We start from the raw sequence: 16,050 nt of genomic DNA, 5'->3' as shown, positions 1-16,050 counted from the left end.
AAATCCTATACAAAACCAACAGTGCAGAAATAATCAAAAAACTGATATTTATGATAGAATAGGCTAAATAATAAAGTTTTACTGTGAAAACGAAGTCATAAATATCAAGTATGTTCATCAAACGTTGTTGAAAATGAAAGGATCTAAAACTTTGCTGAAGTAAAGATAACTCTAAAAAAACACACACATTTTTTTTTGCTCGGGTGCCCTATTCAGTCTGATATAAAAAATATTTTTTATTATTACTCGGGATGCTAATTCAAAACAATGAGCCTCTGTACGTGCCATAAATTCTTTTGTTCTTTTGACTTTTACTGTGCGCCGTGTGTTGGTGCTGTCTCGCTCTCTCTCACGGGCAACTTGAAAACAGAGCGCACAGTAAAAGTCAAACGTTTTATAGCATGCATAGGCTCATAGGTGTCTTCGGGGAGCCTATGAGCCTCTGCATGCTATAAAACGTTTGACTTTTACTGTGCGCCCTGTTTTCAAGTTGCCCGTGAGAGAGAGCGAGACAGCACCAACACACGGCGCACAGTAAAAGTCAAAAGAACAAAAGAATTTATGGCATGTACAGAGGCTCATTGTTTTGAATTAGCATCCCGAGTAATAATAAAAAATATTTTTTTATATCAGACTGAATAGGGCACCCGAGCAAAAAAAATGTGTGTGTTTTTTTAGAGTTATCTTTACTTCAGCAAAGTTTTAGATCCTTTCATTTTCAACAACGTTGATGAACATACTTGATATTTATGACTTCGTTTTCACAGTAAAACTTTATTATTTAGCCTATTCTATCATAAATATCAGTTTTTGATTATTTCTATGCTCAATGTGCAAGTTATGAAGTTGACATGTTTTACAACATTTTATATATTACAAAATACACAACTTTGCCGAATATACCAAAGCTGTGAAATCATCACATCGAAAGACATAATGAATTTATGGTAAAATTTGTATACTTTTCGTCCATTTTTGTAGACAAGTTTCTCCTAAATCGGCACTTTTCGGCAGCCATACTTAGTATAACTTTGATGCCTCATTATATCAGCCAAAGCCCAATGGCAACAGAATGATCGGGTCTCACAGGGCGCATTAATTTAATTTTTTTTTGACAGCCTTGGAATTTCGATCTTTAATAGTTTTTTGACCTTTTGTATGCTCAATAAACATGGAATACTCTATATTTTTATAGAACAAAACAACAGATTCAAGCAACACCTTTATCACACTTCTTCTTCTTGACATTTCGTCCTCACTGGGACAGAGCCTGCTTCTCAGTTTATTGATCTTATGAGCGCTTCCACAGTTGTTAACTGAGAGCTTTCTTTGCCAAAGTTGCCATTTTCGCATTCGTATATCGTATGGTAAGTACGATGATACTCTATGCCCAGGGAAGACAAGGAAATTTCCATTACGAAAAGACCCTGGACCGACCGATTCCCAGACACCTTCAGCATGACTTTGCTTTGTAGCCGCGGACTCTAACCACTCGGCTAAGGGAGGCCCACACTAAAACACAAATCGTAGTAGCCGATGATAATTCGGCTTCGGTCACAATGCGTGAAAAATTTAAGAACAAATAATAATATGCAATATGCATGGTATGATAAAATGCAAATAACAATAGAGAGTAAAAGAAATTTCGCCTGTTAAACTCAACTCTACTCATGTTTCAAGCAAAAGGTTGTTGTGCCAGCAAAAGTGAACTTATGCCCGGAATTGCTGATACATGAGAAACCTACCTAGTAAATTCTGTGTGAATTGTCTTTTAATATAGTATATGTTTATTCAGTGACCTTTCCTCGACTGTTAAACAGTATAGTAACATTATAAGTAGACTTTGTTTATTCAACATTTATTCCACTAGGCATCCATCAAACATTCAGAGATGCTTATTAAACGTTTGTTCGACAGGATTACATGATGTGTTATTCCTAAATTGTCGAAGAAAAGTTATAGATGCCATCACTACCACACTTATTAAAAATAGTAGGCTTTATTCAGCATTAGTTCAACGAAAACACATGCTGAACACAGCCTGTTTAGGTGTTTGGTTCAACTGAACTAGACATCATATTTATTTATAGAATTAATTATATAAACGCAAGACTTGTTCAAACTATCAGCTTTATTGCAGTTTAAAAATATATTAATAATCACGTTATGAAAACATGTGATTGAATTAATACTGTACAAAGGCTATTCTTTGAATGACGGGGATCATAGGTAATAAGGACTTCTACAGCTTTTCTTCCACAAATTAGTTATTACTCGTTATGAAACCCTGTTAGATAAACGCTGAACAAGTATTTCTGAATGTTCGATGGATAACTGGTGCTTTAAATGTTGAATACACATGGTAGATTCTACTTTTAATGATATTGCTGTTTAACAGCCGAAGTAAGACATGTACTAAGGTACCGTGGGGCAAGTGGGTAATGGATTTCGCATAGGTGGGATTCTTCAAATTCTAGAGACTTTAAATTAAAACAAATGAGGTCATGTATATTTTTTAGCTTGACTTCCACCAAATATAAGCAGTATGCTGAAATTGATTCTTATGTAAACTTGAAGAAAAAAGTACAGAAAAAGTTTTTGAAAAACGTCTCTTTACTTTTCACTTGCTTCACAAGTGGGGCAAGTGAAAAGTTTATCGTTTTGAGCAATAATTTCAAAAACTAACAGTTATATTCACGATTCCTATTACCTTTAACATTTATTAAGGCGTCCCAATGAACAATAACATAAATAACATGTAAACAAAGAACATTTTATTCTTGTTACTTGAAGTTTCTTCTGTTCAGTTATGTTAGGTGAAATGATTCGACAACATTATAACTGCAACATTTTCAATGTTAGTTCTTACATCATGGGACAGCAATTGCTTTTCTGCTCTGTAGAATTTTCACCGCTCGTTATTTGTTTTTATAAAAATCGGATTTGACGTCGGATAACTCTTCGTAAGAAATCAAACCGAATCCTCCAATAAAGTATTTCGAATCTTTCTTATGTGGGTAGAAGAATACCCCATTTTTTATGTTTTGAACTAGCTTTACATAGACATTCCACTAGATTTCCGTGCGTTCTCTTATATTGGAACTTTTCAATCAACGTCTTACTTTTAATCGGCTGTCCGAAGTACACATATTAATATCATAATATTTGGCAACCTTTATTTATAGAAATGCCATGATAATAGCTTTTAACGCTTTGAATATAGTGTTTCTTGAATTATCAGCACGTTCAGCTATTCTATGATAATTGCGCACCTTATATACTTATAGCTACCTAGAGAAAACACACATTTAATCTCTAATGAGAAACTTTTCACTTGCCCCACTTGATTGGAAAATTGACGGTGTTTTAATTTAGTTATTTTTAGTTCTATGTCGAATTAATTCTAAAACTTTTTTCATTGCAGTTTAAAACTGTCAGAGGGGACAACTTAAAAGTGGTACAGAAAATTATTTTCCGCACCTTTTTTCCGCTGAAAATATTAAAATAAAATTGCACGCCGCCAACTTGTTACGGAGTTATATTTAACAGCATAACAATCTTTCGCTGTATCATGTAATAATGGTTGAAAAATCTCAGGAATCTCTTACCTATCGTAATGTTCTGAATGGCCTCGAAGGTTTACGCATGAGTTAATTCACATATTCAGTAAAATATACCAATTATTTTCACTTACCCCATTTACCCACTTGCCCCGCGGTACCTTATGTTACGTTAATTAAATGGTTGTTATTGAACAGAAATTCCGTGTCTAGACGAATAAGGCTTGAATAATAGTTTGATTTTTACTGAGATAATTCTTAAACAACCAATAGCTGAATAGAACAGCTCTCAGAAAGTTTTCTCTAGGGGAATTTTTGTTTAGTTGATTAAGCAGATCGGCAGGCAGATCGGCAGACACACTTCTTCAATACTTGAGCAACGATGTACGTATAACTATGTTTGAACTATAACTATATGGTGGGTGGTTGAAAAGTTTAGGGTCCTAAAGCCCTGTCCCAATTTTAGTGCCAAACGCTTAAGTTTAGGCCAAAAAAACATGTTTACTCAATTTTCTAATGTTTTCCGTTGGTTTAAGCCCAAAAAACATTTTTTTAGATTTTGTCACATCCTTTGGCTTAAACTCAAATTTTGGGTGTATTTTGTTTTCCGTGTCCCTTACGGAATGTCAGATAGGAACAAACCCAGTGGTCGAACTAAAACCCCTGTGGTGTTTTTGTCGACTAAGCGAACGTCAAACATGATCAAAAGTGTCAAGGTTCATTTATGGACCAAATTTTGAAACTTAAGTTTAAACATGATATAGCCATTATTTTAGCGGGAAAAATTGCTAAAGTAGTTACAGTAACATGCTTTTTCGTGTTATTAAATAAAAACAAGATTTCATTAAAAATTTTAGGACCCAATTCAAAGCATTTCAAAGCATAAATATCTTCACTGCAGTTTTGAACAACCGACGAAACGAGTGTTGCTAAAAATTGGAAAAGCTTGTTATTCAATTTTATGTCATATAAGGAACACCATAATCTGGATCTACAGAAATAGCTCATCTTCAATTATCCTAGAGAGGCTTTCAGACAACCAAACTCTACTACTTGCTATTCAAATACCATGAAAGTGAGGAACTAAAGCGCTGCTAAGAATATATGCAACATTTGATCATCACTTTCTACAACTTTTACTTTTGTTCAACCGCGACGGCTGCTGTAAAGCTTTAGTTAACCAGGCAAGTTTATTAATCGCCCACAATTGTTTCTTGGGTAGAATTCTAAACAAAAAAAAAAGTTATAGGGAAAATATCACTTTTTGATGGGCAACCCTACTCTGAATCAATGAAAACGCCATAGAAAGAATAATAATAAACTTACAAAATTGGAGTCTTTGGCAAAGTTGTTCAAAATTAAACAAAGAGCCATTTTCTAGAACATTTTGAATTGCTAACTTAAGGAGCTAAAGAGTAGGAAAATGTATGTCCGTATTTTGTGAGAAGTCCCTAATTTCACACAATGTCAAAATGTAGTCCTAATCATACGGAACAATATTACCAAAGACACTTTAGCTTTAGAAAATTATCTTCATAATCAACATATTTAATTTTCCCCTCCAAATTTAGATATCTGGCCAAATGTGCCAAATGGCAAACGATCAGCTTATTGTCCATTTGAATGGGACGTACTATCCGTTTGTTGTGGGACACATTATCCTGATGTAGGGGCATACTGTTCAACCTTTTGCTTGTATTAAAAAAAACTAATTGCCTATAAATGTGTTTTTCACATTTGAGTGTTCCATTTTTTCTAAAAGGGGCATATTATACTGGGTCACCCTATGCAGTATAAAACATAGTAGTTATGTAACATGAATAGTTAGGATTCCCAGTCATTTACATACATTTTATATTGAATCTGGTTCGTTAAATATCGAAGAGGCGTATTGCCCAAGTGGGTCGTATAACACCGAGTAACCCTATATCTATTAATGCCTGCCGATCTGCTTAATTATCATAGCTAAAGATTTACAATTCAGATAATAATCAATAACTAGTTACTGAAGCTACCGATTGAAAACGGTCTTGAAGAGAGTTTTAGCTTTCGAATGTACCGTTTTGTCTCAAACTTCGACCATGACTCACATTTCTAACAGTGACAATTTCAAAGATAATAATTGATATTTTTACAATTTTTTAATGGAGAGGACTTGAATTATAGAATTGATCGTCCTGTGATTAATTTTACCGGTTTTCTAGAAAAATCGCTAAATAAAATCGGGTTTTCGGAATATGTGTCATGTTTGGAATTTGAAACAAAACGGTTTCTAACACTATCAGCACAATGCTAACTCTCAAGTGCACATGAGAAAAACTATGACTCCTTGAATGAATTACATGGTTTTCAAGAGTAACTCTCATGAAAACTTCGAATCTCGCATCTCAGTTCTAGGGCTACACGTCGGATCTAGTACAGTCAGCTGTCCTATTAGACGCTGCCACCCACTTTACGTCCACCGCAATTTCTCAGCTACTGTCCTACTCAAATTTTTTCAACGCTGATGTGTAACATTCATAAGTGTGGCCCACTAACTGATCTGCTAGTTAATTTGTTGATCTTTATGATGTGGCGGGACGTCATTTTTGTCGCTATATAAACGCTCCAAGAGAATAATTAAAACTATCCGTTCATTCAGGACGAAATTGCGTCTCTGGGCTACCAACGGTGTGCTAGGGTTTTAAATGTTTTTGATAATTTCAAAAGATTTTTTTCCTTTTTTTAAACATAGGCTATTCTTTCAACTTGTACTAGTTTTATTACTGCTGGCAATAACTCAGCTTATATTTTAATTGGGAATTTTACCTTCTTTAAATCATCGACAGTTCTATATAATTATATTGATATAATAATTATTTGCGTTACACTAGCCTAAATGTTTATAACAGATTTCTCCTTTTTTTGATCATAGGCTGTTCTTTCATATTTCAATATTTTTCATAGTTATTGGAATTAAGGCCTATAATACTTTCATAGAGAACCGAACGACTCGATGAACACTTACGTTACAGAAGCTCACTGTGTTTTCGTTTTAAAAAGAAGAAGCCAAACTTGTGGGTGCTAGAAAATAATCAATTTATTAAGTACTATCGAAATGATTGAAGCAAATCAATGCTACAGAAAGACGAATAAATCGTAAACCGTTTTAGTAACTTTCAAAAGCTGAGAAAAACGCAATGCGAAAACCTAAGCTGGCAGCTATTACCGCTAGCAGAGAAGTGAATCATTGCTCACATTTAGGATGTTCTTCTTTTAGCATTAACTGGTTCTTGATCTAAAACTAAAGAGCTGTATAATAATGACGATTTATCTTACTTTAAGAATAAACTCAGCTTTGAAATTCATTACAACTGTGGTTCACTATTGTTTTCAATTTCGGCCAAATGACCCTTTCGACCAAACGGCATTCGGCCAAATGACCCTAAACCGTCTGATCACCTTATACTAAAGTAACAAAAGTAAAATTAAATTGATTGCAACCTAATATTGTGCGTAATATTTTTTTTCAAGCGTAGTAAACAGAAAAACTAAAACAAAGACAACATTTTGTACCATGTTCCCCATGTCATGCGGATGCACTTGCAAGCTCCCACACACAATCTATCATTACATCGCATATGCCATCACCGACCATGGCAACAGTATCAACAAACATCCAACCAAAAGCGCAACATAAAATGATACAGAGGAATAAGAACATTACTCTCTCGCATACTCTCACTCTCTCGCTCTTCTGATGAGCTCACTCTAACATATTTCTATGCACAAAATATTTCCATTCCAAACGTTTCGCGTAACTATACTATCTGTTGTAGTTCAAAAGTTGCTGATAAAATAAATATTCTACTCAGCCATTTTGGAATAATAACTGTCTTCAAGATGTTACTTTTCACACAAAATTATAAGAATATTCATACAAAATGCATTACGCGGGAGTGGGTGGGTGTTAAAAATATTTGTGGCGTTATGATATTTGTGAAAAAAAAACCCAACTGTGCCCTAATACCGTGTGTTGACACCATGCAATTGCATTCTAAAAATTGTTTTGTCTGTTTGTGTGTACAATATTAGTTCAAATTCGTCATAGCTATCTAAAGAATACTTAATATGCAAACATATGTGACAATCATTTAGAAAAAGAAATAATCTAAATTTAGAGAAGATGAGAAACTAACATCATGAGACATAATTGCCCCAGTAACACACATGTTATAATTGCGTATTATCAACTTATTTATGACTAGTTTTGGTCATATATCAGTTGATAATACACAATTATAACATGTGTGTTGCTGGGGTGGTGACTTTGATAAGCTTCAGACATAGTTAGAGAACAAATTATTTGCTCAAGGTGGCACATTTGCCACAAATTCCGCTAGTGTACATATCAATTAGACATCAAAACTGGTCGCCAAACACTTTTTCCTAATTATCAATATGTGCACGAAGGGGTACGTTTGTTTGTCTGTGATTCATATTCATACACAAGATCATTTTCCAAATTCAGGACCATTCACCCTAATTTTAATTATTTTTAAAGCCTTGTTAAAACTCCTCTATCACAGCGGGCTCGTTGGTCTAGGGGTATGATTTTCGCTTAGGGTGCGAGAGGTCCCGGGTTCAAATCCCGGACGAGCCCACCTGAACTTTTTTTTTTCAACCACACCAACTGATGATCATTTTTTCTTTTACCTCTTTCTCGGCAGGATTCATACGTGATCGCACCAACTACACCATCACTCTGCACTGCCTCAACCTGGCAACGTACATAATGGCCATCAGTTGGGCTGTGGAGATGTATTACCTTACACCGAGGCGACTCCAGAGACAAACGCAGCCCCAGAATGGAATCCAAGCGGAGCAGGAGCAAACCGAGCGATTACTGAAGCAGAAACAGGACGTCATCAAGCAGTAGATAAATAAGCTTTTCTCGTTTATTAGGAAATTAAACTTTTATTCCACCAGTTCATCAATGGCGTAACTTACTCTATTAGTGTCGTTTGAGGGGACTTAGTAGCGATAGTGTTCTGGTTTGTACGGGCCATCGACGGGCATGTTCAGGTATTCGGCCTGCCGGGCGCTCAGCCGGGTCAGCTTGACGCCCAATTTGTCCAAATGCAAAGCTGCAACCTCTTCGTCCAATTTCTTAGGCAGAACGTACACTCCGACCTTGTACTCCGATGGTTTGGTCCACAGTTCGATCTGGGCCAGCACTTGGTTGGTGAACGAGTTGGACATGACAAAGCTGGAGTGTCCGGTGGCACAACCCAGATTAACCAGACGACCTTCTGCGAGGAGGATCACGTGGTTTCCACTGGGCAGCAGATAACGATCAACCTGTGGCTTGATGTTGACCTTCTCCTTGGCGTTCTGTTCCAACCAGGCCACATTGACTTCGCAATCGAAGTGTCCAATGTTGCACACGATTGAATCGTCCTTCATGTTCATAAAGTGTTCGCCCATGATGATGTCGGTGCATCCGGTGGTGGTGACGAAGATCTGCGCTTCCTTGCTGGCTTCCTCCATGGTGGTCACTTCGTAGCCTTCCATGGCAGCTTGCAGGGCGTTGATGGGATCGATTTCGGTAACCAGAACTCGTCCACCAAATCCCTTCAATGCCTGGGCGCAGCCCTTACCCACATCACCGTATCCAGCAACGACGCAAACCTTTCCGGCAATCATCACATCCGTGGCACGTTTAATTCCGTCCAGCAGCGATTCACGGCATCCGTACAGGTTGTCGAACTTGCTCTTGGTGACCGAATCGTTCACATTGATGGCCGGCACTCCCAGCTTGCCCTCCTTCAGCATCTTGTACAGATTGTGCACACCGGTGGTGGTCTCCTCGCTGATACCCTTGATTCCCTCCAGGTACTGCGGGTACTCGGTGTGGACCAGGTTGGTCAGATCGCCACCATCGTCCAGGATCATGTTCAACGGTTGGCCATCCTTGAAGACCAACGTCTGGCGGATGCACCACATGTACTCCTCGTCGGTCTCTCCCTTCCACGCGTACACCGGGACGCCGGTCTTGGCGATGGCGGCGGCAGCGTGGTCCTGGGTGCTGAAGATGTTGCAGCTGCTCCATTGAACCTAAAAAGCAAAAATAGATTTGTTTAAAATGGATGTCCCAGGGTTGGTACTGGTCTTTAAAAATAGGAAATTCCGAGAGAATCTATGACATTTCGTCGAATGACGTTTGGTCACATGACGTTTAGTCAAAAGTACAGTTGGTCGAATGGACATTTGGTCTTCAAGAATTTATTTGCCCTAAGAAAATATTTGGTCGTTGAAAATATTTTTTTAATTTGTTAACTTAATCTCGGTTAAAATTGAAAAACAGAGATTCACACAGCCGATTCCATGAAAAAGAAACAAGGTGGGTAGGTTCATGCATGAATTCCTCCGAGAATTTCCCTAAATACTACTTGAAAATCAAATCTGTGGAGTACTGAAGAAACTTTTTTCAAAAATGTTTGAATAATAATTTCATAAATTGTTCCAGAAACATAGTACCCAGTATGTTTTGTATTGAAGGAATTTTCGTCTTAGATGAAATTTCTCAGTGAATTCTGTTTTTCTTCTGTAATATCTCGAGATATTCCTTTAAAAGTTGCTCCTTGAAGTTTTATTGGAATTCTGCCTTGAATAACTCAAACTCCATAAACTCTTAAAGAATCACTCATAAAATACGTTTTGTGTAAGCTTTCTCAAGATATTCTTGATGAAGTTTGACCTACGACTTATAAGAAATCTGGTTTCCAATATTTCTCTGAAAATTGTTTTAGAGTCTCCTTTAGAAATTCCTCTGACTTTCATGCTGATTCTTTTCGCAAAATTGCTAAGATCATCGAAGGTTTCGTACAGGAATCATCTCACAAGATTTTAGAGAATTCAACCAGGAATTTCAATAATAACATTTTGTAGCATTTAATCATCCTATACTGCCGTGAATCGCAAGTCAGTCCCATCTGTAAAAAGTAGGCATTAAGAAAATGGGCTGTGAAGTTTTCAAACTCGTTTTCCATACGAATATTTTTAAAAAAATACAGAGGATTGAAACATGTTCAAATCTTAATGCGTAAATCTGTAGTGGAACTATTTGACTTGCTGTTTTTTCTTATTTTTTCCGAACAAATCATATTATATCATCAGTGCAACTGAAAGAACATTGGAAGATATGTTAAAAGCTAAGCAATTTTGACAAAAATGCAGATGGGACTGACTTGCGATTCACGGCAGTAGAGGTATAATAATTACAGAAATATATTCACGATTTCATTGCATTGCATTGGGCTGGTAGCAAAAAGTGGTGCCGAAAAAAAATATTTTAGTGACCAGATTTGAGAAATAAGGGCTTATTCACAAATTTCATAACGCTGAAGGGGGTGGGTGGGTGTCTTCATGATGTTACGGCTCATACAAAATTTGTAGAATATTCATACAAAAAGCGTTACGAGGGGGTGGGTGGGTGTCAAAAATGGCCATTTTCGGCGTTATGAAATAAATGAATGAACCCTAAGTGACTAAATAGTGACTTCCAATTCTCGAAAAAGTGACTAAAAGTGACTTGAAACCCAAAACGTTGCCGGTGCCATTGGTGGACTACCTAAGCTATAAAAATCATAACCAAATAACGAAAAGCTTAAACAGAGATCTTTTGGCGTTAACAGAAAGATTTTAACCTCTACTATATGGGAAAAATATAAAATGAGTGATAAAACTAATTTTTAACATATAATCCACTATTGATACACGTGTTCCAGTAGATGCGCTAGTGCTCCAGTATTAGACGTTCGGGAATAATACAAGGAATTTTAAACAAAATGGTATTTTTCATATAGGTTTAACATTTTACTCTCGGAAAAGAACTAATATCTTTCGAATGAAGCATAAAGATCATTTCCAGAACTTTTCTTCATTTTTATACATCCATTTTAAAAACTGCTTCCACCCGTTGATCCACTACTGGAACACGACGACAACTATTGGTGCAAGGGTGCAATTTTTTTGCGTAAACTTAATTATTCATATGACTTTTTGATAAACTAAAAAGCTGAAATTTGGCAAATCGACTAAACTAGAGGTGATCTATTCATCAAAAATAGCACATTTCGTTTTTATCTAAAAATGTACGTTTCATTCAATAGTCCAATCTACTGGTAAATTACAACCATTAGTACCAGCACCCTAATTAGTTTTATTTCAGTTCTACTACACTGTTTTACGATGAAGAAGGGAATATCTAATACGATCTTCTGCAGGTAGTAGGTAGTAGATCTAGTTTAGTTCTGCAGGTAGTAGACTGAGTTGAGTTTAGTAACAAACTGTGTAGATCCCAAATATTTTCCATTACTTCAAGTCGATAATAATTTAAGATTTAGTCTAGGAAAAATATTAGAGTATAGATAAAGTTGGATCAAATATACATTCTTAGGAGGACACTTTCTATTGTGTTTAGCCTGAGTGAAATTGAAATTTTCCATCAGCAAGTTTAAAGGGAGGTACTTTTGGCTAAATGGACATTTAGCATAGAGACGATAGGCTTCGTTTTAGAGATGGGCAAAAAGAATCAGAGCCGTTCAAAAGATCCGGATGATTCTTTTTTGGCGAGAGTCGGTTCATTTGATCAGCACAGATCAGACAAAAAGTGCGCTCTCAGCATAGAAGCTTGTCCCACCCTGGGAGGGAGGCACCGATACTACACACGAAATATGACACAACACTTTTCCAAATTGCAAGATAACTCCCGCTCACCAACGACAATCAAGGCAGGCTTGGGGAAAATCGCTAGTTTTCTTTTGTTGTGTACCTTCGATTTTTCTGGACAAACTTGGAAAAAGGGCCATAGTTTTATGTGCATTCAATTTTAATGATGATTGGAAAACAGTAAAAAGATGCGTGTTTCTTTACTTTATATTCGATCAAATTAAAAGGTACTATCGTGGCATTGCTTTTGGGTGTTGCAGGAATTGATTTTCAACCGACTGTTGTCAACTTTGTTGGAATGCAAAAATTTGTTTTGATCAATTACGCGCTTTTATCAAGTTTGTCCATTCTTCAAGATCTGGGCTCACCGTGACAGTTCGTGACAGCAGAATCTCGGCTCACTATGACGTACATAAATTTTGTATCGGTTTCTCCCTCCCAGGTCCCACCTACGTGCATACAGGCAGATGATAGAAGACTGCTCGCAATTTGCTTTGGGATGCATGGTATCGAGTTGTCTCATTTTTACACTTTGCGTTTTGTACACGCGTAAACAAATTCATTTGAATTCATTTCACTAATATGTGACTGTCAAAACACTTAAACACGTTGAACATGATTCGCCACCACCTTATGTTTCTGACTTTACAAAATATGTCAAGATCCACATCAATAAGATTTTGCAAAGCACTTATTAAGCTTGCCCGCTTTCAAAGCATACTTGGTTGAAAATATTCTAGAGTGGATTTTGTGCTTTCACGAAAGAGACTGAAAGAGTAGAGATTGTGCTTTGCTTTATCTCGCACAATAACAAATTGTCTCCTGCGCCTTGTTTTGAGTTTACTCGCAAAGAATGGGAGACGCACAATTAATTACTGAGTGGCACGCATGTTTTTGGCACTGCACTGAGTTTTCAGACATTCCCTGCTACAGCTAAACCATAAGCAATTCCCGGAAGAAACTGTGGATGAGTTCTAAATATATGGAATAAACCATTGTTGATTTTCTCGGAAGAATTCCTGTACAAAAAGGGCAAATCTGTGGAACAATAGCTCTAAAAATAATCTGGGATGATCCCTTGATCAGCTTCTAGAGTAAATTCTGCAGAAATTACTTAAGTTAGTAGCATTAGTGAGGCGAATGAACTGGCTAATTAAGTTTAAAGCCTCAAAAATAATTATAAAAATAAATTGCATTGCAAAGCTGAAGAATTTCTTGTTCAAAATTGTGGAGAAATTTCTCTAAGCATCCCTTGAAAAATCGCTGGAGGGATTTTTGGGCAAATTCTGAATTGCTGGAGTGATCCTTAGACAAGTTTCTGATAATTCTAGGAGAAACCTATAGGTAAATCACTTTAAAAATTTTAGAAGCATTTCCTTGAGAAATGCGTGAGGCAATTCCTGAAGAACCTGTGGCGAACGTGTGCAGCCGAATTAATGGAGACAATAAACGTACGCGAAAACTATCGAAAACAATATTTTATTACGGTAATAATTTCAACGCGTGCTTACACAGTTTAGCTTTGCTACTAACTAACTCGATTTGTTTCTCTCTTCTTGTCGTCATCCTTTCTCTCTCTCTGCTTGGTGTGAGTGGCATCCAGGGGTGTGCCAAACCACCACAAACCTATGGAATAGTCAAGTAAGAATTTCTGAAGACATCTCTGGAGCCTCAATAATTTGGCTTTGGGGACCAGTTTGGTTTGGTAAAGAGATACTTTAGAGACTTTCTATTAAAACACGCTTTTCAGACGTTGGCATTGAAATAGAGACAGAGTCTCAAAAAAAAAAAGAAACCTGCTACCAGCTATAGGGATTTCTAGAGAGATACCTCGAGAAGTCCCTGAAGGTATTCCAAAAGAAATTTTTGAAGAAATCACTATAATAATTCCTTAACCTTTTCTTTAAGAAAGTTGTATTGAAATGGGTGCATCGCAAATAATCGCGTAAAACTTTCTAAGATTTCTCTGGAGCTTCTAAAATTTTGCATCATAATTCACTGCAAGGAGGTAAATACAGATCATTTTGGTTAAACCAAATTTCTAGAGACTTTCCATTAAAAATAATTTTTTTTAGAAACTTGCATCAGAAAAGGGATCAAGTCTCACAAAGGAGATCTGCTACCAGTCTAGAAATTTGAATTCCTGTCGCGTGCGTCAATCGTTCGTTGCCTTATAGGCTAATTCATATTCAAATCTACTCTAGTTCCCCTGCTAACAACGAGAGGTCAAGGTTTATCTCTAAAGCGCTTATCTCTTGTACAGCATCCGAATTTTTCCCCGGTCATCGTTACTCAGTCTTATTTTCTATTTATTTCCTCAAATGGCGCAATACTCACCTCAGCTCCCAGTTCGACCAGCGTCTCGATGAGGACCGCCGTCTGGATGGTCATATGCAGACATCCGGCAATGCGGGCCCCCTTCAGAACCTTTTGCGGTCCGTACTTCTTGCGGCAAGCCATCAATCCGGGCATTTCGTTCTCGGCCAGCATGATTTCCTTGCGTCCGAAATCAGCCAAGCTGATGTCGGCTGTTTAAAAAAAGAAAAACAGAGTTAATCCATGAAATCTAACCTTCCTACAAGATTCTAAAAATAAACTTCCATAAAATCTTATGCTTACCAACTTTGTAGTCGGGCTTGGACATCTTGTCGGGGAATCGGCTGTTGCTGCTCGGATTAACTGCAAACTAGAACCGCACGGCTCGAACGCTGGTCTGTAAGTGACGATCTGGGGAACTAACTGATACTCTTATCAGTTTTGAGTGCCGAAAAGTACGATCTTTTCCTTATTTTTGCTGGACCACAAAAATGATGAATCTATGCGGGAGATAAGCGGCTCCCAGAAAAACGTGCGTGCCGAACCGAACAGAAGACAAACAAGACCGCCGCCGGGATGTGACAGATCGGGAAAAGTACTAAAAAGGCGTTTGTGTGTGCAGAATGTGTTGTCAAAATAAATTAGTACTAATGGGATTCGGCTAGAAGGGCTCATCCGGTAATTTCGACGATTACATTTCCGGTATTTTGGAGCGATAACTAAATTTCGGGAGAAAATCGAGAATTCGACGTCACTGACAAGAATATACACATCAGCAAAATTTTAGAGCCTGGTTTGCTGCTGACAAGAAAAGTATTCGTTTATTTCGATGCGTAGAAAATTTCATTCCAGAGAGGGTCAAGGAAATCAGATATCTTTGACCGCAGTACGCAGTTGAGCAGGAATGTCATTTCAAATGAGGCTCTCTGTAGGAAATTTCTTGACCAATTGGGTCCTAAAATTTTTAATAAAATCTTGTTTTTATTTAACAACACGAAAGAGCCTGTTACTTTAGCATTTTTCCCGCTCAAATAACGACTATATCATATTTAAACTTAAATTTTAAAATTGGATCCATAAATGAACCTTGACATTTGAGATCATGTTTGACGTTCGCTTAGTCGATAAAAACACCACAGGGGTTTTAGTTTTAACACTGGGGTTGTTCCTATCTGACATTTCGAAAGGGACACGGAAAACAAAATATACCCAAAATTTGAGTTTAAGCCAAGGGGTGTGACAAAATCTAAAGAAACATAAAAAAATGTTTTTTGGACTTAAACCAACGGAAAACATTAGAAAATTGAGTAAACATGTATTTTTGGCCTAAACTTAAGCATTTGGCACTAAAATCGGGACAGGGCTTTAGGAGCCTATTCAGCTAAAAAGTAACGTTACTTTTTTTTTGCGAAACAGCATTTTTAGCTTAAAACTGATTTGCTGCTGAAAAGGAAAAGCTAAA

General features: G+C 37.0%; 2 protein-coding genes and 1 non-coding gene across 6 annotated transcripts in view; 2 read left to right on the top strand and 1 right to left on the bottom strand.

Annotated features, from left to right (window-relative positions):
- The window catches only part of LOC5570450, a 29,796-nt gene extending 21,264 nt beyond the window's left edge, over positions 1–8,532 (top strand). For all 4 annotated transcript variants that reach the window (XM_001659104.2, XM_021841169.1, XM_021841181.1 and 1 more), the window contains exon 6: positions 8,270–8,532. In XM_001659104.2, coding sequence (XP_001659154.1) covers positions 8,270–8,478 — 209 coding nt within the window. In that variant the 3' untranslated portion in view covers positions 8,479–8,532. The remainder of the gene's footprint in view (positions 1–8,269) is intronic.
- Trnap-agg lies at positions 8,131–8,202 on the top strand. Its single transcript has one exon. It is a non-coding gene; the product is annotated as a tRNA-Pro (tRNA).
- Positions 8,497–15,170, bottom strand: LOC5570455 (adenosylhomocysteinase). The gene is made up of 3 exons (XM_001659105.2): positions 14,892–15,170; positions 14,610–14,800; positions 8,497–9,656 (listed from the first exon to the last, which is right to left on the bottom strand). Exons 1-3 carry the CDS (start codon positions 14,914–14,916, stop codon positions 8,574–8,576), a joined length of 1,299 nt encoding a protein of 432 aa, XP_001659155.1. The 5' UTR covers positions 14,917–15,170; the 3' UTR covers positions 8,497–8,573.
- Between the last annotated feature and the right edge of the window lie 880 nt (positions 15,171–16,050).

The sequence above is a fragment of the Aedes aegypti genome, chromosome 1 (assembly GCF_002204515.2).
Source record: "Aedes aegypti strain LVP_AGWG chromosome 1, AaegL5.0 Primary Assembly, whole genome shotgun sequence".
Classification (NCBI taxonomy): domain Eukaryota; kingdom Metazoa; phylum Arthropoda; class Insecta; order Diptera; family Culicidae; genus Aedes; species Aedes aegypti.
Note: the sequence above shows the minus strand (reverse complement) of the source record. Positions and strands in the feature narration are given on the sequence as shown.

Coding starts and splice junctions, on each gene's coding strand:
- LOC5570455 (XM_001659105.2), bottom strand. CDS start 14,916: ATGTCCAAGCCCGACTACAAAGTTG. Junction 14,801..14,891: donor CAAGCCCGACTACAAAGTTG/GTAAGCATAAGA, acceptor TTTTTTAAACAG/CCGACATCAGCTTGGCTGAT. Junction 9,657..14,609: donor TGGTCGAACTGGGAGCTGAG/GTGAGTATTGCG, acceptor TTTGCTTTTTAG/GTTCAATGGAGCAGCTGCAA.